We start from the raw sequence: 21,424 nt of genomic DNA on the forward strand, positions 1-21,424 counted from the left end.
TCTTGTGTTCCATGTGCTTGTCTTGTTTACATTGCCTGGATTCCTAGAGAATTGTTGTCTTACAAGCCACTTTTCAATCCTTCCAGAGTAAAATAAAAAACATCATCAATAGCAAAAGGTACCCTTTCTCTTTGCATAAGAAATGTTCACCAAAGAAGGAGCAGGCTTTTGACATCAGTCAGCTTAATCTAGAGCCTGTCACTCCATGGTATCCTTGTGCCGTTGGGGCCATGCTGGTCCCAGTTGTACATGATCTACTAAATTGTGTCTGATGAGGTTTTTATTGCCTCAAGCTTACACGTCTAATTACAAATCATGAACTGTCTATTTTAGCATAAAGACCAGTAATTAAATTCTGCCATTGCTAAAGCATTTCCATCAGTGATTTGCCTTGACATTCTCTCTAAAGTGCAACTTCCCGTGTCCTGCCTCTCTAGCCAGCTTGCCCAATTGTGACTGTCCAAGAGCATTATACACTGCTATCTTAGAGACCTGGGCTTAAACCACGACTCTTGCTTTTTGAATCTGTGCCCTTTGATAAATACCTTTACTTATCAAAGTAGCCTTTTCATCTATAATATAAAAATATCATCCCCTATGCAATATGTAGTATTTTGCATATTAAGGTTTTATAGGGGGTAAAAATGAGATAAAAATGAAGTATGTGGCACTGTATTTTTCTGCTTTCCTCGTTGATAATTGGATCCCTTAGATCACACTCCTCTGACTTATGGAGGAGGATTTTCTTAGTCTCTAAATGGCTGTCAGCATTGGTTGTCTTCCTTTGTATGTCATCTTTGGGCAGTTGTCTGGGGATCAAGTGTAGCAATAGGCTATGTGGTTTGTTCAGTTTCTACTTCCAAACCAAAGCACATGAGTTGGATATGGGTGCAGCCTGTGAACAAACACTTTCAGAGGGTCTTACATAGTACATACTCGCCTCATGAGTCTCTGCATAAGTGCCTGTGTCATGGAGGGGTCAGTAGTCCATACCATACACTCCTTGGGAGTCTTGCAGATCTTTAACCACGTAATTTCAGTGTACATTGAAGGCTGTAGTGTGCCCACCTAATGTGTATATAGTAATATACTAATATATCCCCCCCCACTCTGTGTGTGTGTGTGTGTGTGTGTGTGTGTGTGTGAGAGAGAGAGAGAGAGAGAGAGAGAGAGAGTGTACATACATATGTATGTGTACACACAGCTATGCTCATCTGTGTGTGCCCCTGTGTACATGTGTGGAGGCCCGAGCAAGATGTTGAGTCCTGCTCACCATTCTGCCTCCTTCCTTGAGACAGATCACTCTCTGACCCTGGAGGAGGTCACTCTTTTTGACTTGACTGATTGGCCAGCAAGCCTGGTCCTCTGATCTCCCTTGGAGTAGTAGATGTGTACAGCTGTGCCTTTCCTTTCTGTGGTGGCTGAACCTTCTGTTTGCATAGCAAGAGCTGTTACCCACTGAGCCATCTCTCCAGCCCAGGTACCATGCTTAAGAAATTCCAAAGCTGCATCTAAGTGCTGGTCCCTTATTCCACTCTGCACTCTGGGTATGTGAGTTACTATCCAAGACAGTGGTTCTCAACCTTCCTAACACTGCAAGCTGTTCACACGGTTCTTCATGTTGTAACAAGCCCAAACCATAAAATTATTTCATTGCTACTTCATACCACTAGTTTTACCACTGTTATGAATTGCAGTGTAAATAAATAATAACCAGGATATCTGATTTGTGATTCCCCACCCCCAGGGTATCGTGACCACCCTTTGATCTTGAGTGGTTGAGAGCCACTGGCATAAGGGAAAGCATTACCATGAATGACCTGATCTGAGTTTTTTTCTGGACTCCTCACATGCACCTGCTCCAGAACTCTGTGGAATGGCAACCATACAAGCATGGCTTTGTCTTCTCATAATGATTCCTGGGTCTCATTCTGGTGTTCCTCAGTCATTCTTTGATGAGCTAGCATCTTTGTGATGTTTCATCATGGCACTATTCTAGAGACACTGATTTCAACACAGCTGTTGTCTGACTTGGTATGAAAACATAATTCCTTGGACATGTTGTCCTGAAATTCTAATCAACTATTAGGACCCCCTAACTCACAGCAGTCCCCTTCAGCACAGCACTGTTATGATGTATTAGACATTATGATATATTAGATATATTTAGACATGTATCTCCTTTTCACCAATATGAAATGTCCCTGTGGTCAAAAGCTGTGTATTTTTTTAATTTGACTACATTTGAGTACAGTAAATAGGTTTTAAAATGGACAGTATGGGGCCAGGAGGTGGTACATGCCTTTAATCCCAACACTCAGGAGGCAGAGACAGATGGATCTCAACTCAGTTTGTGCTCAGCTTGGTCTACAGAGAGTTCTAGGGGAGCTTGTCTCAAAAACCAAACCAACCAAACAAACAAAAAAGCAGTGTGTGTCTGAGAATGTGGCATGTGATCTCGTCAGGAGACCTGAAGGACCTATAAACTATAGAATCCAGGCTCTTCATTTCTGTATTAAATCTTAAAATTGCCCCCTTATGTCCCTGATGTTCTAAAGTTCTTAGAAATGGTATACATTTGAGTGGAATACAGAGATTGCATCTCTACAAATTTGAGTGGTATCTTAAAAGCATGTTATAAACACTAATTTATGAATTTAGATTTTCCTTCTGAACACAGACAGCCCCTCTGTGTCTGCTTTGCCTCTGTCAAAAGTATAAACTGGCTGGATTTTGACCCTCTGTATTGTGGTGCTTCTAAGTCTGACTGATTTTATACTTAAATTCTTCCTTTTACCCAGAGCACACAGTTCACTTCACTGTAGTGTGGTTTTTTCTTTACCTTTAACAGCAGAATTTCTGTGATACTTATCTAAAAGTCTGTCCTGTGTCTGTGGTTCTTCATGAGGAGGGGAGTTTTCTGTTTGTGGTGTCTGGAGATTCTTGCTGTTACTGTTTTATAGTTGAGGCTGCTCCGTCGATTTGGTAGAGGCCAGGATGCTGTCGAAGTGTCTATTTAGTTCAGGTCCTGTTAGGAGAAGGACTCGGGTCCTGACAGTGCTGAATTTGAAAACACTGTCCTAGAGAATGCTAATCTTTCTCTATTAAATGGTATCATGTAGTTTCAACTGTTTTATAGAATATAATTGTCCAATTCCCTCTTTGATGTTCTAAACTTGAGTGCTGCCCACAATCTTAACAGCAGCAGATGCTCTTGAGTTCTGTTCAGAATTCTCACTGCATTTCTTCATGGACACTTGGGAGATACTGGCCCACTGGTGGTAAAAAGGACATGTATTTGCCAGATAACATTGTGCATAGAAAAAAATTTGGCTTTCATTATAGTAATACGTGAATTTTGCATCAATTAAAAAAAACTGTTGGAGGGCCTGGGGAGATGGCTTAGCATTTAGCGCGGGTTGTCATATAGGCAGGAGGAGAGTTTAGAGCCCTAGAACCCACTGGAATGCCAAGCAGACATGCTTGCCTTTCTGTAATTTTTGCTTCAAACATTTTAGACTGGGCGTGCCCGAAGCAAGTTAATTAATGAGACCAGGTGTATCAGTGCTCTTTGTTTTTTACTGAGAAACTCAAAGTGGGAGAGTAATCAAGAAAGGTTCTTAACATCAACTTCAGGCTACCACATGCACATGCATACAAGTGTGCACATAGATAGATAGTGTGCACAGGATAGAAGCACTCCTATATGTAGACACATATATACCACACAAATAGGAAAAGAATAAGGAGGAAACTATTTGACAATACCTAGCCCATCTTTATTATTTTAGAATACTTTTGTGTAGTATGTGCACACCAGTGCAGGTGCCAACAGCAGAGATGGATCTCTTGGAGGCAGAGCTCTGGGCACTTGTGAGCCACCCAACATGGGTGCTAGGTCTTCTGGATGAACAGTTAACACTTTTACCAGTTTCCTATGTAGGGTGCATGGTTAGGTCATTACTTATTTCCTAGTAATACTTCATTGTATGGATATTCCCAGGTGAAGATCAAGACAATGATGGTGGTGTTGGTGGTGATGATGATATTGTTAGTATAAAAAGTAATGAGCATCGTGATAATCTTTTCCATCCATCCATCCATCCATCCATCCATCCATCCATCCATCCATCTATCTATCTATCTATCTATCTATCTATCTATCTATCTATCTATCTTTACTGCTCTTTCCCTCAGTCATTCTGAATGTCACTGGCTCTTCTTTCCACCTCTGATCTCCTATAGCCCTCAGAAGAGGACTGGGCTGAGGTCAGCCTATGCTGTCTGATGTAACCTTCATGCCCCCCACTCCTGCCATGCTGCCAGGGCCTGTATCAGAGTAAGACATAGTGGTGAGGGAACAGCACACATGCCTCCCTGCTCTCCTCAGTTGGCTGTGCACCTGAGCCCACACTCAGCTACCATCTTACTGGCCTTCCAGCTGTTGCCTAATGTTTTGTTAAAGCCCACAGCAGTGGGTTGCTCTGGCTTTAGTCATCCATGTTCCTTCCTCTTGTCTCTTCCTCCATTTCTGGACTCACTGGAACATAACTGATTGCTCCATTTTGCTTTGGAGATACCCCAGCAAATCAGTTCTTATTTAATTTCTCAGGAAGATCTACCAATTTTCCAGAAGGACTAGCATATTTGATTCTCGTTTGGGGGCTTCCAGTAGTATTTTAAAAGCATTCACAAACAGAGCTGGTAATACTGTAATTCCTGGAGTCATTTGTTTCTCTTTTATTTTCCCTTGGTGCACACACTTTTTGGGATTCTCCTTGCTGATGAGTAGGCTACAGTTGATACTTTGTTGAGCCAGGTATGGTACCCAGTGGGAAGCAAGGTGAAGATGAGGGTGAGAGGGTCAGGTGTTCAAGGTCGTCCTCAGCTGCATATAGCAAATTGAAGGCCAGCATGGGTTATATGAGGCTTTGTCTCAAATAACAACAAACTTGATATTTATTTTCATTTTAATAGACTTTCTTGAGATGTAATATATATACATAACTTCCTGTTTTTAAAGGGACCATTTCAGTGATTTTAACTATATGCTTGGAAATATACAACTATCGCCATTGTTTGTAGACCCTTTTTAGGACCTCCTAACAGAAACATTCATTGTCAGCTAAGAGTCCCCACTCGCCATAGGACCCTATCAACCACCAATTTCTTTCTGTCTCTGCCTTTCTGTATTCTGGAAACTTGATGCAGTGAGGTTTTTATAATGTATATCCCATTGAGTCTGGCTGCTCTTAACTGAGTTTGCTGTTGTAGTTTCACTCATGCTGTGCCACTCGTCACTTGTTCATTAGTTTGTAGTGAGCAGCCCTCCATTGCCTCCATTGTCTCACTTTTGACGTGTTTGCCCATCCATTGGTACACAGCACTGTTGTTTTCATGCTTGGCTATGAATATTTATGAATAACAGGACTTTTTTTCATTGTTCTTGGGATAAATAAATATAGAACTTCTATACCATGCTGTAATTCCATATTCCACTTCTTAAGGCCCTGCTGTACTGTTTGCAAGTGGCCTTTTTAACATACATTCTATCAGTAAGTATAACTTGATTATCCTTTACTTTCTCTTGTCCTGTTATAATTTCTCTTGTGACTTGTCTAATTCTAAGAGACCTTTTCCTTCTTAGTGAAAACCTTTTATTGGTTCTGTTAGCTTTTCTTAGCTCAGTATATGGTACTACCCAGCCTACTGTGTGTTTGGATTGACTCTCATTAGTTTTTTTTTTTTTTTTGGTTTTTTCGAGACAGGGTTTCTCTGTGTAGTCCTGGCTGTCCTGGAACTCACTCTGTAGACCAGGCTGGCCTCGAACTCAGAAATCCACCTGCCTCTGCCTCCCAAGTGCTGGGATTAAAGGCGTGCGCCACTACCGCCCGGCCAAGTTCTTAAAGTCTTTTTAGGGTGGTGCTTCTTTTGTCATTAGTGGTAACTTACCAAGTTTTTTCTAAGACTACATGGTCTGGAATATAAAATGAAAGCAGAGTTCTCCATAGACAAGATTTAACAACAGCAGCCTTGTGTGAGGCTCACTGTGGGAAAGTGGATCCTTTGAGAGTACCAGGAAGCAATATTGACTCAGGACATTTCAAGACCAAGTTTTCAGCACAAAGGAGATTTATTTGCCTCAGAGGGATAGATGGCAGGGACTAAGAGACAAGCACAGGAGACAGAGGACAAGGGAGATGGGGAAGGGAGCAAGGGTGGGGTGGGGCATTTGTCCTGGAGTGGGACAAGGGACTGCCTTTGGATTGAGAGGAGTCAGATGTTTCCCAGTAAGAAAATGAGGGTTTCTAAAGGCTAGGGAAGACCCTATGTCAGGATGACGTGTTAGGATGAGGGCATGCTAATCAGGTGAGCTAAAGGGGGTGTTTGATTGCCGGACTTTAATACTTCAGTAGCTGGATCTTGGTCGTCAGGCTCAGGAGGAGGAAATGGCCAAATAAGGGAGTAGACCTTGCTGTCTAGCTTGAGGAATGTAATCTAATGGTGTTTAGCAAGGCAGAGGGAATGAGGGAGAACAAGACTGCCAGAGCTATGTTCACCGACCAGGCTGAGGTTGACCAGTTTCTTCAGAGGGCACTTGTTAGGGGGTAGCTAGTGACTCAAGAGATGAGGGTCAGTTATAGGAGACAGTAGCCTATGCAAAGCACGAGTATCCTCAGAGAGCTTTAGCAGGGCAGTGATGGAGGAGGTGGCTGTGATCAGGAAAGAGGAAGGGAACGTTGTCTTTATGGTAGGGCATCTAAGCTTTTTTTTTAGGCAGAGGAGAAGAAATATGATAATTGAAAAACCTACAGGAAAAGATTAATGAGTTTTAGAAATACTGGCTTAGGCTTTTAAGGACTATGGGCACGTGTTTACTTTGACTTAGTGAGGCAGCTGTGTGTGGCCTTTGTCATGGTTTAGTTAGGACAGTTCTGGTTGACATCATGTGACAAACTGCCTATGGAGAAGCTTCAAACCACCTCTCTGTTTGGCTCATGATTTCATGTATCAGGAACATATTGATTTCTTTGTATACCTGTGACTAAAATACGTGACACAAACAATTTAAAGAGAAGAATTGTTTTGACTCCCAGTTCCGTGGATTTCTGTTGATAAGCTGGTCTGGTGAGATAGAACACCATGGTTCTGGGAACCTGAGATGGAGGAGCTTGTTTACCTAACAGTGAACAAGAATTAGTAAATATGAGAAAGAGACTGGCAGGACTACATTGAACCTTCAAAAGCACATGCCCTGCAAGTAGGTTCTTGTTCCTAACGTGCACACCACTGCTCAGAGTTGGAATCATGAGCTGGAGTTGCATTTAGTCTGTGGGTGTGTGTGAGATATTTCACATGAACAAAGCTGGAGTGGCTTGCTTCTCCTTTACACTGGAATCTCATTGGAACCTCTAACAGCTGGAAGTAACTCTGGCTAGGGTGCAGAATTATCTGAAAGCTCCTGTTCTTTCTGCTGGGCTTTAAGTCCAGGCCTGCCAATGGAAGCTATGTTTGCATTTTCTTTGTATACATTGCCTTGTTTCATAGCATGATGACCTCAGAGTTATCAGACTTCTTATCTGGAAACTCTTGAGTTGTAAGGCAAATGCATGTAAATGTAAGCTGGGAACTTCTGAGCTATCCTCAGAAACAACATGGTTATTTCAGCTACTGTATTGCTTACAAACACATCACAAGCCCATTCATAACAAACACATCATAAGCTCATTCATACAGATACATCACAAGCTCATTCATACAAACACATTAGAAACCATTCATATAAAGAATGGAGTTGGGGTTTTATTTTTTTATTTTTTGGATAAAATATTGGGGTTCTAGAAGATTAGGTAGTCTAAAAGATACTATTATGTTTGGCTTTCTTTGACAATACATTAGAATATAGGCATAGATTTCAATAAAAGAATGATGCAGACTTCAAAATATGTATAGTTTACACATAGATACTACAAATAAATTCATCTACTATCATTTGGCAGTCTAATGTCTACTAAGAAAGTATGTTCATATTATAAATAGTATTGGGTACCAGATGCATGATTATAGAAGGTGGTACGTGCATTACCTTCTGATGATTGTGGAGGGGTCTCTGTAGGTGTCAGGCAGGGAAATGAACTGACCATAGTTAAGAATGGTTCAGATTGACTTCATCTATGTGGATCAAACTTTCTAGAAAGTGATGCCAGGCAGTTTATTCCCAACAAATTTGAACATGGTATAATTTGGAAAAAGTTTCTTGATGTAATACATTACTGGTTGCACAAAAAGGCATAATTACATTGAAACCCAACTCAGTGTACATGTCATTTCTTCTAAGAAGATAGGCTCTAGAGATGCACTACCTATACTGGTTTTAGGGCCAGAGGAAGACTCTGGCCTGATCTCAGTCATATAGATAGCATAGAGGTCATTTAGGCTACTGGCAACTTCTGTTCCTGGTTGTAGCAGCTTGGGGCAGGGGGTTGGCTATTCAGATAATAGTCATTTAGACTATTAGGTATCTCTAGTCTTGATTGTGTGACTTGGGGGAGTTCCTGCCTGTAAGGCTCATTTAGATTACTAGCCACCTCTGGTCCTGGCTGTAGAAGCTTGATATGGCTTGGCCAACATATAACACAAGTCACAAAATTATTCATCATCTCTAATTCCCAGCTCTCTGAATGGAAGAACAGGTTTTGCATCCATTCCTTTGAGAGGATAGTCCTGTTTGCTTAACGTTTTTAGAGATCTGTGGGCACAAGGGTTTGTGCTGTGCTCCCAACAGATGATAACTACATTGGGAAGTATTAATTAATTTTAGATTATAAAACAAGAAAGGGGTAAGACCGGGGCTAGTGCTGGATAGATAGTTTCCTGCCAGCTTGCCACACGTTAGAGCTATTTGGGAAGAGGGAACCTCGATTGAGAAAATGCTTCCATAAGATGCCTGTAGGCTAATTTATGGGGCATGGTTTTGAACAATGATTTATGTGGGAGGGCTCAGTCCACTGTGGGCAGTGCAACCTCTATAGCTAGTGTGGGTCGAATAAGAAAGCAGGCTGAGAAAGACATGAAGAGCAAACCAGTGAATAGCCTTCCTCTATGGCCTTTGCTTCAGCTTTCTTCTTTAGGTTCCTGCTTGAATTCTTGACTTGGCTTTCTTTGGTGATGGGTTGTGACCTGTATTTCACATCAAGCCTTTGCTCACATTGCTTTTGGTTATGGTGTTTATTGCACAGTAGAAAAGTAAACTAGGACACATTGGTGCTAGGAGTAGGATATTGCTTTGACAGACCAGCTGTGTTGTTGTGAGGAGGTCTGTGGAAAGACTTTGGAACTTTGGATTGGCAAAGCTGTTGAGTGCTTAGAGCTCAATGGGTTGTTCTGTGGGAGCTTGGAAAGTTGCTGAGAGCAAGCCAGGGAGCAAGCAGGCTTTTAAATGGCCTCTGCTTCATTTCCTGCTTCCAGGTTCCTACCTTGAATTCCTGCTTTGGCTTCCCTGGGTGGACTGTGACTCAAGATCCATAAGCAAAATAAACTCCTTTCCAGGTTGCTTTTGGTCATGGTCTTTTTTATAGAACTAGAACAAGTCTCAAAAGTCAGTTTTATTTTCCGTGTGTGTGTGTGTGTGTGTGTGTGTGTGTGGTTTTTCTTAATAAATGAAAATGTACTTTACAGTATTGTAACATTATTCTACAGAAAGTTTGCTTTCTGTTGTTTTGGTAAACACGGTGAGCAAAGCAGTAGTCCATCCCTGAGGGAAGGCAGGAGCCATCAAAGGATGCTGCTTACTAGCTTGCTCTCTCTGTCTCCTGCTCATTCAGCTTCTTTATGCAACCCAGGACCACCTGTAGTGACACCATCCACAGTGTGTGGACTCTCATATCAATCAATAATCAAGTAAATGTTCCATAGTCATGGTCAAGGCAACTCTTCAGTTGATGTTCCTTCTTTCCAGGTGTCTTAGGTTCTATCTACTTGACAATTAAAATTAACCAGCAGACATGTCAGTATTGGTTAGTTGCTGTATACTCTGATCTACTCTTCTACCTTAAAAGTAAAATTAGTTTAGAAATAGCAATAGATATAGACTGGATGAAGGGATTTAGGATTAGGGACTGGATGAAGGGATTCACTTTTAAAGTCTTGAATGTATGCAATGCCATTTTTGCTTGAAATATCTAAGAAGATGTTTTTCTATTTCTTTTTATTATAAAAGTTTTAGTTATTAAAAGAATATTTTTTCTTGTTAAAAAGAAAATTCCATTATTTTTCATGTGGATTCTGGCTTCTGAACTAGAGTTTCATCCAATTAAGACTTTTTAATTCTAATGTTGGTTATGTTTTCCCAGTTCATAATTTGATGTATTGTACTTTTATATATCCAGAACATAATTATGAACTAAAAAATAAGCTGAAAGTCTTTGAGCTTGCCAGTGTCCAAGTTGATATTTAAAAACATGTGTTCTTAATTAAACAATTGGTGATTAAGTGCTTAATTATGTGAGGCTGTTTAATTATGTAAAATTAATGATCTCATATAGTGCTTCTGTTTCATTGTTGCCCACAATGAAAGTAAGAAAAACAAAAAAAGAAGGGCAGAAGCGATGGCTCAGTGCTCATGGTCACGGTTGGTGGTGCAGAGACCTGGGCTCAGTCTCCGCACCTGCCTAGCTGCTGACAACCATCTAACTCCACTTCCATACAGTCTCCTGCCTACTTCTGGCCTCTGTGAGTACTAGGCATATTACGTAGTACTCATACATGCAGGTAAAACACTCGTGCAAGTAAAATAGAAATAATAAGTCTAAAAAAATACCCACAAAGATATTAAACTATAAAAATTATCAATGGCTAATATTGAATAGATAAGAATCTTCAGTATAAAGATGGTGTGGCCAGATGGTTGGAAGATTTTTCTTAATGTAAAAAACGCATGCACGGACACAGGCATCCATGCACACACCTCCTGCACGCACGCACGCACGCACGCACGCACGCACCTCCTACTATAATTGGTTTCTGTAGAAGATGTTTTCAGTTGAAGGGAAGAATAAATAACAGTGTTTGTCATGGAGCAGTGCTTTAGATTATTCTGTCAAAGAAATCCTGAAACAAGAAATGGTATTTATTGTATCTGGTATTTAAGCAATAATAAAAGAAAAAAAAAAACACTAAAAGGGAAATGTTGGTATTAACTCTTTTAGTTGTTTAATCTGAGACTTGGAGGGAATTAACATACTTCAACAATCAGCAAAATCTGACATTGAATTGTATGTAGACATATATAAGAGGCTTATAACGTAAATTACTGTGTTAAAAAACAACAGCCCAAAGCCTGGAAAAGTGTTGAATTTTCATAGGTTATTTAGAACTGGGCTGTATTCCAAACTGAACGTGGTACATAATGCCCTGCTCTGTCACACAGGCAAGTTGTACTTATACCAGGACGGAGTGGAAGTGACAAGCAAGCACCTGGTTTCTGGGTTGCCATTTGCCTTATATGGTCATCTCTGGGCAGTGCCTGCCTCTGACTGGCTGAGACCCAGCTGCTCTGTTACGTGGAAACACTCATGGCTGCAGTTGGCTACATATCTTGTTAGGCCACCATTTAGTGTGTGGTGTCTACTTGAGGAAGTGTACAGACTGGTTTAGGATAAATTATTTTTTTTAAATGAGACTCAAGTAAATCTGTAGACAAGGACTTTAAAAGTCCACCATTAGCCATTTCTGATCTGATGTTAACTAATGTGCATTTTAGAATTCTTAACACCCCTCCCTCCCCTGGGTTCATTAAAAATGTGCCTAAAGTATCCTCATGGAAATGAGGAACAGTTCTGGTGTGTGTGGACATCAGTGCAAACTAAAGCTTAAGTGCTGCCTGGCTTCAGAGTGTTGACTCGTGTCTTCTTTATGGACACTATCATTTATGAGAGGCTTCTAGAAAAATTGTTTTTCAAGCCTGGCATTGTGCTACATGCCTGTAATCCCAGCATTTGAGAAGTAAGGCAGGGAGTTACTTTTTCAAAAGAAAGAAAATAGAAATGTCAACATGTATGTTTTAGAAAAATTTTGTTGCAGTTACAAAATTATTACAATGACATATAGAAAAAATTGTTTATTTAGTGTTCCCTCATGTTTGTGCCTAATTTATAAAGGCAGAGCCTGAGAGATCTTAAAGGTTTGTGAAGGTCACCATGGCTCCCACGGATCTTGTGAGGTCACAGCTCATTTACTGTGTTTCTGTGTTCTTTAAGTACCATACTTTAAAATGTGCAGTCTGATAAAATAACATGTCCTGCAGTTTTCTTAGCAGTAGTATTGGATAATACTACTTGCGGTACATTTAAATTAGGTGTTCTTTGTCTAGATGGTGTAGAGGATATACTTTGTTAATTTCTCCCCACAGAAAGCAAAGTCCAAACTCCTGTAGAAATGGAAAGGAGCTTCTCACCCAACCTGTGACTTCTTCCTTTTCTTTTCTTTCTTTCTCTTTTTAAAAAAGATTTATTTGTTTTTATATTTATATACATTTGTGTTTTGACTGTACGTTTATCTGTGTGAGGTTGTCAGATTTCCTGGAACTGGAGTTACAGACAGTTGTGAGCTTGCCATGTGGGTATTGGGAATTGAACCTGGGTCCTCTGGAAGAGCAGACAGTACCCTTAACCACTGAGCCAACTCTCGAGTCTCTTTCTCTTTTTCTTAATGTGAGACTCCACTTAAACCATCTCCATGCTTTTCTTCATGAGGCTTTCCTCTCTCTCCCTTTTTATAACAGTAACCTAAAAAGTTTTGATTTTGTTTGTTTGTTTGCTTGCTTGCTTGTCTGTCTGTCTGTCTGTCTGTCTGTAGACAGAGCCTCATTGGTATAGTCCTGGCTAGCCTGAACTATTCACTGTATAGACTAAGGCTAGTTTTGAGCTCCACTTCTCTGCATTCCAAGTGTTGCAATTAAAAACACAGGGCACTAAGCCTGATTTTAGCTTATATTTTAAAGGAGAGGCACACTCTACACTTGCTGTTTTATGTAGCAAAAACACCCTCCTCCTTATCCATGTCTGTGCTTACTCTATGTTCTGTCTCTCATGGTCCAAGTACTATGTACAAGCCACCGAGGAGACTGTCTTTATAGAAAGCCTGTGCCTGTTCATTTAAGAATTGCCATCTCTTTGGGTACAGAAGGAGGAATAAGTAACAAATGTATTATGTTGTGTAGCATAACAGAACAAAAGATGACTTCATGGAGGTGTATTAAAAAAGCACAGGAAAGGAAACTTTACCTGAGCCAGGGAATACTTCTGTCAGGAAATATTTCTTACTTAGATGTGTGCTTTGCTGGTGTTTATCATCAGGAGAAGGAGCTGTCACTTGCGTTCTATACTTCACATACTTAATAACTTTTAAAAGTAAATATATACAGTGCAGTTGGCAAGCCCCTCATATTGGAGGTGTTTTCTCTTTTGTGCTCTTCAGGAAAAGATTGTATAGAACCAGTACTATTTCTTTTGTAATGTTTAAAAAATTGCACTATGCCTTTCCTCTTTCCTCCCACCCCCCTCCCCGTTGTTTTGTTTTGTTTTTTAAAAAGACAGTGTCTTGCTGTATAGCAGAGACCAGCCTCAAAGGCAAGACCTTGCCTCGTCCTCCCAAGGACTGGGATTGCAGGCATGCGTACCCAGCTACTATGCACTTTTTATCATAGTGTGTTTAGTGAAATCGAATTTAAAAATAAGTATGGGATTATTGAAGTTTTAGGGGTTTTGTTGTTAAATTTCACTGTTTGTGTCATTAAAGGTGTGTATCCATCTTGTGTGTGTGTGTGTTCCCTGTGTTGGTGCCATGTGTATGCTTATGTTCTGTGTCCTTTCCACATCTGCAGAGTACTTGGGGAAGTCGGCTCTACTGTACCCAATGCTTGTTACTTGTGTTTGTTTCCTTAGTTTTTCAGTTTCCCCTTATTACCTTGGTCAGAAATACATTGTTTTTGTTTTCTCAAATAATCCTTTTCATTGTTTATTGTTTCTCATTTCATAGATTTTAGGTCATATTGTGTTCTTTCTTTGGCTTACTTTAGGCTCATTTGCACTGCTGTTTCCAGTTTCTTTAGGCAGAAGTTGGTTTTGGGTCTTCAGTACAGGTATATAATATTACAGACTCTCTGCTTCAGCGGCATTTCACATTGATATGTCACGCTTTTTATCTTGAGGTAGATAAAATATCTTGACATTTTTGTTTGTTTGATACCAGGTTTTATTCTAATGTCTAGACAGGCCTATAATAGTGGGGACTTGAACTCATAGAGTACCTTCTCCAAGTGCTAGGATTATAAGCATGAGTCTCCACACTTGATCTTGGTTTTGGTGTGTGTGCATGTGTTTGTGTGTGGTGGGATGTTTTTTTCTTTGAGATGGTCAGCCCTGGCTGACCCAACACTGGCTTTGTAGACCAGGCTGGCCTTGACCTTGCAGTGGGTGATCCTTCAGTCTGTGCTAGTGTTGCAAGCATGGGCCACAGTGCCCAGCTTCTGTCAGATTTCTTCTGTAAATTATATATTAGTTTGGAGGGTTTCAGTTAGTTTTTAGTTTTTGGTTCATTTAAAATTCCTGTTGGTTCCTAATTTAATACCATGTGGTCTGAGGATGTTGTTTGTGTGAGTGGAATTCTTTTGTTTTTATTCAAATGTTTTATGACCTAGTATATTGTCTCTTTTGACCAATAGTCTATATGCCCTTGAGAATATTACTGAATGCATTTTTTAAGTGTCAACTGAGTCAGGTTGATTCATAGTATGTTCAATCTTCATGTCCTTACTGATTTTCTGACTGTCATATTTCATTGATTTAGTGTGGGGGAAGTATTGTGTCTCCACCGACATGGAGCCTGTTACCTTATATGGAGTGTGTTTCTTTCCCGGATACTCCACCTCCCTTTCTATCTTTTCAAGATGTATTTATTTTTATTTTATGTGTCTGGATATTTTGCCTTCATGTATGTCTGTATACCATATGTGTGTCTGGTAACCATGGATACCATAAGAGAGAATCAGATCCTCTAGAATTATAGTTACAGGAGCTGTGAGCAACCACGTAGGTGCTGAGAATTGAACCTGGGTCTTCTACTTGAGCACCCAGTGCTCTTGACTGCTGAGCCATCTGACTAGATCTAGCCCCGCCTTTCTTAAAACTTATATGTTAATGACAATTCTGTAATATTTCCTCAGTCTTTTGAAAGCTTTCAGCATAAAGAAATACTGCAATCAGAGAGCAGAAAAATTTCTAAAAAGAAATAATAGCTAATATTATTTGAATTAGGAGATAAAGACACTGCTGAAAATCCAGGCTGTTGTATATCATGGATTTTGAACTTTTGATTGGCTTACATAAATAGATGATTTTTTTTTTCTAGGCAGAGGGAAGGGAATTTTTTTTTTTTGGAGTCTTATCATGCTGACAGTGTGTTAGAGCTGGCCTGGCTGGCATGATGGAGACAGGTGAAATGTAGTCACCGAATCCATCTTCTGTCATTGCCTTCTCATTGTGGGCCCACTGTGAGGGGAGACACTCCTGTCTTTCTCTGCATAGTATGTTGAGGAGGTGCCCTGTTATGGTTTCCTCTTGAGGGAATGAAGTTTAAGAAAAAAAAAAAGTCAGCAAAGAGATCCTTGTTTCATGAAGAAATCTAGAAGTCTAGAAGTTAGGATCTGAGAATACATAGATCTGAAATATTATATGCCAGCTCTTTAGAAAAATGTCGACTATTTTATGCTTTTAGTATGTTTTTCTTTGTTTTAAAAATGCTTCTGTGCTGCTCTTGTGCAATTGGTCTGTTTTTTCAAGATATTTGAGTTTCCAGTGTTCTCTCAGGAGTCTAGACCCTAGGTCTAAGGCCCATAGAACCCAGGACCTGTGTCACCTGCATGAGCTCTGTTCACAGATGCACACTCTGGCTTCTGAGGACTTGAATGGAAACACACACTAGTGCTGGTGGTTTGCCAACATAACATTGCTATACCTAGAGACATCAGTGTTAGCAGTGATGTGCACTTAAGCAGCATAGAACTTCTAACCCAGCTACTCAGCGCTTCTCTGTGCTAAGACTAGGGTGATGGATGAGTTTATATCAGGGCTGTCTATGGTCAACCTCCTGTCCTCCTAACCATTTCTTATCTGTCATAAAAGTGGTGCCACAATACCGCTATTTAGCCTAGTTTACTTAAAACTCAGGCAAAGCTGGATGTCTTTGGTTGGTCCTGCCTTTAATCCTATCACTTAGAAGCCGGAGGCAGGTAGAATCTCTGAGTTTGAGGCCATGCTGGTCTACAGAATTGAGTTCTGGGCCATCCAGGGTTACTTAGTAAGACCTTGTCTTTTTTTTTTTTTTTTTTTTTTTTTTTTTAAAAGGGGGGAGGGGGAGGCGGGAGGGAGGGAGGAAACAGTATAAGACACATGTTTTTATTGTGTTTACCCTGATGCCACTGAGGCATCCTCCCTCCCTTGAGTGCATCTTAACTCTGTACCTGCTGTTGTTGCTCTAAAGAGTGTTGTGACGCGTTTCCTGGCAGAGTTTCAGGTTGGAGGAAGAGGACTGAGAGCAGGAGGGCTGGCTGGGGAATAACGAAGGTGTACAGTACACAGTTATACATAAACTGTTGGTGTATACAAAACTATGCAGAGTAGAAATCTAACTCAGCTAGTTTTCTGGTATGCCCAGAAAATTTTGAGTTTTTAAAGAAAGCAGTATTTAAATGGCGAGTTGATGTACATAGGTCTGCATACCTTGACTTAATTACAAACTGTCAATTGTCAGAGCTCTACATGTTTTGTTTGAAATTTTATTAAAACAAGCCAAAAACAGTCTGAGAATTTATAGGATTTATTTATTTATTTATTTTTTTGGGTTTTTTTTTTTTGGGGGGGTTTTTTATTTTTATTTTATTTTCTTTTATTTTTTATTTATTTATTTATTTATTTATTTGTTTGTTTGTTTGTTTTTTGGTTTTTCGAGACAAGGTTTCTTCTCTGTGTAGCCCTGGCTGTCGTGGAACTCACTCTGTAGACCAGGCTGGCCTTGAACTCAGAAATCCGCCTGTCTATGCCTCATTTTTTTACTTTTAAAAGAGTAATCTTGCTGGGCGGTGGTGGCGCACTTGGGAGGCAGAGGCAGGTGGATTTCTGAGTTCGAGGTCAGCCTGGTCTACAGAGTGAGTTCCAGAACAGCCAGGACTACACAGAGAAACTCTGTCTTGAAAAAAAACAAAACAAAACAAAAAAAAAGAGAGTAATCTTTAATCTGATTGTTATTTAGTGCTTCCTTTAAGGACATTAGGGGTTGACGAAGGGAGTGACAAGATGCATTACTGTGTTCCTGAGATGTTTAATTTTCTTTCTTAGGTGGCTATCATCCAGTGAAAATTGGAGACCTCTTCAATGGTCGCTATCATGTCATTAGGAAGTTAGGATGGGGGCACTTTTCTACCGTCTGGCTGTGCTGGGATATGCAGTAAGTGTTCTTTGTCATTATGTGCTCTGGAGATGTGCTTGGCTGTACATCTGCTGTCTTGAGGTTTTACTGCTGTGAAGAGATACCACAATCATGGCAACTTTTATAAAGGAGAGCATTTAATTGGGACTGACCTACAGGTTCAGAGGTTCAGTCTATCACCATCATGGTGGGAAGCATGTCAGCATGCAGGCAGACATGGCACAGGAGCAGGAGCTGAGAGTTCTACATCTTAATCTGAAGGCAGCCAGGAGCAGACTCTTCCAAAGTGGGTAGAGCTTGAGCATAGGATCTCAGAGCCCACCCCGAAGTGACACAGTTCCTCCAACAAGGCCACACCCACTCCAGCAAGGCCACACCCACCCTAGTATTGCTACACTCCTGATTGTGCCATTCCCTGGGCCAAGCGTAGACAAACCACCACATCTGCTTTTAAGATGATGTAGCCAAGGGTCATGCTACCTGGTGGCATGTGAGGCACTGCTTAGCACTGGACCCTGCAGCTGACTAGATCTGTCACCTTCACCCTATTCTTACATGCCTTTGCTTATATTTTTTAAAAAATGATAATTGTAGTTTGTGAGCCCGTTTTTGAAAATTGTTTGACATCAAGGCTGTGTTACTTTTCTATTACTTAATTTATGTCATTAAACAAATCAGCTACAAATTGAAAATGTATAGGTCTTTCAGCTTAATATTCTATAACATTGCTTAAAAGCCACATTGACCCAAAGCAGGAAGTATCATGTTGCTTAGCACATATACTTATGTGTAGTTGTGTGTGTGCAGGAACATACATGAACAAATATTATAAAGGAATACTTTTCCCTTAGTCTCTGTGTTAGCTGATAGTTTTCTTGTCTATCCTATGTTAATTAGAATTGAAACAACAAACATAAAAGACATTGTCTGACCCATGCACACTTATTTGTGTTGCCCAAACTTGGAAAATGCTTTTTTTATTTTTATTTTTTATTTTTTTTTGGTTTTCCGAGACAGGGTTTCTCTAGCCCTTGTCTGTCCTGGAACTCACTCTGTAGACCAGGCTGGCCTTGAACTCAGAAATCTACCTGCCTCTGCCTCCCAAGTGCTGGGAGGAAAATGCTATTTTTAATTAACTGTTATTGCTGTATATATGTGTACATAATATATGTGTGGGTGTGTAACGGTGCAGTTGCCACAGCATGAGGACAACTTTGTGGAATGCCCCCCCCCCCAATATGAGTTTAAGGGAAAGCTTACTGAAACCTTCAATTTGTTGGTTACTAGTTGGCTACATCTCACTATAACAATCACCTTTTACACTGATAATATAAATAACTACTTTTTTTTTTTTTTTAATCTAAAGAGGGAAAAGATTCGTTGCAATGAAAGTTGTAAAAAGTGCCCAGCATTACACAGAGACAGCCTTGGATGAAATTAAACTGCTCAAATGTGTAAGTAATCAAGAAAATAATGAGTGACATGAAAAAGTACATGACTAATGCATATCCTTTATTCTGTGATCTCTGCACTATAACATATTTCTTGCTTTTACTTTTTAAAAATAGTGTTTTTTCAGGTACCTGTAGACTTTTAATTACTGCTATACTACCTCTGCATAGGGGTCTGTAGGGTCATTGTAAAGTTAGTAAGTATGTACAGTTCCTGGTCTGATTGGTTGAACATTTTTCTGAGTGATACTAAATTAAAGTTTAAATCTAGTTTTTTTTTTTAACTTTTTATTGATTCCTTGTGAATTTCATCTAACGCTCTCCAACCCTACTCATCTTCCAGTTCCTCCGCATCATCGACCCTCCACCCTTGCCACCTCCACCCTCAAAAGAAAATAAAAATAAGAAAAAAATAAATCAAACCAAACAGCAGTCTTTTGGAAGCTACAGTGCGTCTCACTGTGCATCCTTTCACACACAGACGCTCATTGCAGTGGCTGTTGGTCTGATTTGAGGCCTCTGGCTTCAGCTATAGTGTCAGTAAGGGATCCTAGCTGGGATGCCACTAGGATATCCTTTTGATGCCTTGTTCCTAGAGATCCTGCAGCTTTGAATCTTCAGGAATGGCCTCTTCACATGCTTCAGCTCCAGTTTCTAGATGGGGTAAATGTTGGAGTGGGTCAGCTCAGAGTTCTGTATTTGTACCTGGGTGGTAGCTGACTTGGTCTGCCTGTCGGCTCTCTCCTACATAAACACTGTCAGGGTGAGGTCAGCCACAGCTAGTTCATCAAGTGTTGTAGCCTGCAAGGGCCAGAGCCAGTGAGGTGGGTGTGGCTCACGCATGCCTTCACCAGCAGGGTCAGCTCCACTGTGTTGCCCAGGTAAGGCGTAGGGCCCACTTTTCCTGAGTGCGCCAACCAGTGATTAACAGGGCCAGTTCTCCTGCCAAATCTAAGTCTTTTATTTGAAAAAAATTTACCTTGTTGATTGTATAATGAAAAAAAAAAGTTCCATTTTGTATTTACTCTTGAGTGTGTGTGCATCTGTGTGTCTGTGTATGTGTGTATGTACGCTTTTGGAGTACAGAGACTTTGGCTCCTCTAGACAGCTCAGACATGGGTGATGGCAGTTGAACTCAAATCCTCTGGAAGTGCAGTACACGTTCTTAACTGCTGAGCTAAGCCCCGTTTCATCATCAAGCACCATTTCAAACTTGAGTACTCTTTGGACATGGTGGTATACACTTGAGTACTTGAGTACTCTTTGGACATGGTGGTATATACTTGAGTACTTGAGTACTCTTTGGACATGGTGGTATACACTTGAGTACTTGAGTACTCTTTGGACATGGTGGTATACACTTGGAATCCCAGCACCCAGAAGCTGAAACACAGGGATTGCTGAGCTTCAGCCCAGCTTGGGCGGGTACTAACATTTCTTTTGGTTTGGGAAAACCAAAAATGAAAGTCAATATGCAAGCTCTATTGTTCTTTTATATGTGTGTATGTGTGTGTGTGTGCTTTTTTGTATAGGTTCGAGAAAGTGACCCCAGTGACCCAAACAAAGACATGGTGGTCCAGCTAATTGACGACTTCAAGATCTCAGGCACGAATGGGATACGTATCCTTGACGGTGTGATTTCTGAAGGATAACACAGTTACTTGTGTGTGTGTGTGTGGGGGGTCACTTTTTAAAATACAGTGTTATTTAAGGTGCCTGTAAACTTTTGATTGCTGCAGTCTTCCGTCTGTATAAGGTCTCTAGGGTTACTGTAAAGTCTATTAAACAAGTAGCTCTCCTGGTCTGGCTGTATAGAGGGCTTTGGTTTGTTCTTTTTTTCCTTTCTCTTCTCTTCTTTTTTTTTTTTTTTTTTTTAAACTCTTTTGGATGCATTAATATCTTAGAAATGTAAAAAGAAATACTGGCTTGATTTGGAATGTAGTTAACTGTTACTTTTTTGAGGTTAGTAGTTATTAATTATTCAAAATGAGATGTTACTATATTTTCATACATGGATATAATGTATTGAGGTTATATTTCTTCCATTACTGTCCTCATTTCTTGTTGCCCTAGTTACTGTTTATTTTACTTGATTAATCTTTATTTTGGTTATAATATTATTGATTTATTAAAAGTAATTGTAGACTGGGCAGTGGTGGTGCATACCTGTAATCCCAGCACTTGGGAGGTAAAGGCAGGCGGATATCTGAGTTCAAGGCCAGCCTGGTCTACAGAGTGAGTTCCAGGGCTACACAGAGAAACCCTGTCTCAAGGAAAAAAAAAAAAAAAGTAATTGTAGTTGTTTTGCCGTGGTAGAAGGCAAAGTATTCTAACACTATTTCTTTATAGCCCATGACTTGTGAATGGTAGTGTTTGTGAATGGCTAAGATGTTCTGCTTCATTGAGGTTTTTATTTATTTTTGGAGCAGATCCACCATTTTTGTTATATTTATTAATCTCTTTAAACCACAGAAACCTTAACGACAAGG

The 21,424-nt window shown here is 40.2% G+C and overlaps 1 protein-coding gene across 17 annotated transcripts in view; it reads left to right on the forward strand.

The window, feature by feature from the left end:
- Srpk2 (SRSF protein kinase 2) overlaps positions 1-21,424 on the forward strand; it is a 185,292-nt gene that overhangs the window by 124,261 nt on the left and 39,607 nt on the right. For all 17 annotated transcript variants that reach the window (XM_076913167.1, XM_076913161.1, XM_076913166.1 and 14 more), the window contains 3 exons: positions 17,394-17,502; positions 18,851-18,938; positions 20,468-20,555. In XM_076913167.1, coding sequence (XP_076769282.1) covers positions 17,394-17,502; positions 18,851-18,938; positions 20,468-20,555 — 285 coding nt within the window. The remainder of the gene's footprint in view (positions 1-17,393; positions 17,503-18,850; positions 18,939-20,467; positions 20,556-21,424) is intronic.

Source organism: Arvicanthis niloticus, chromosome 15 (genome assembly GCF_011762505.2).
Source record: "Arvicanthis niloticus isolate mArvNil1 chromosome 15, mArvNil1.pat.X, whole genome shotgun sequence".
NCBI classification, from domain to species: Eukaryota; Metazoa; Chordata; class Mammalia; order Rodentia; family Muridae; genus Arvicanthis; species Arvicanthis niloticus.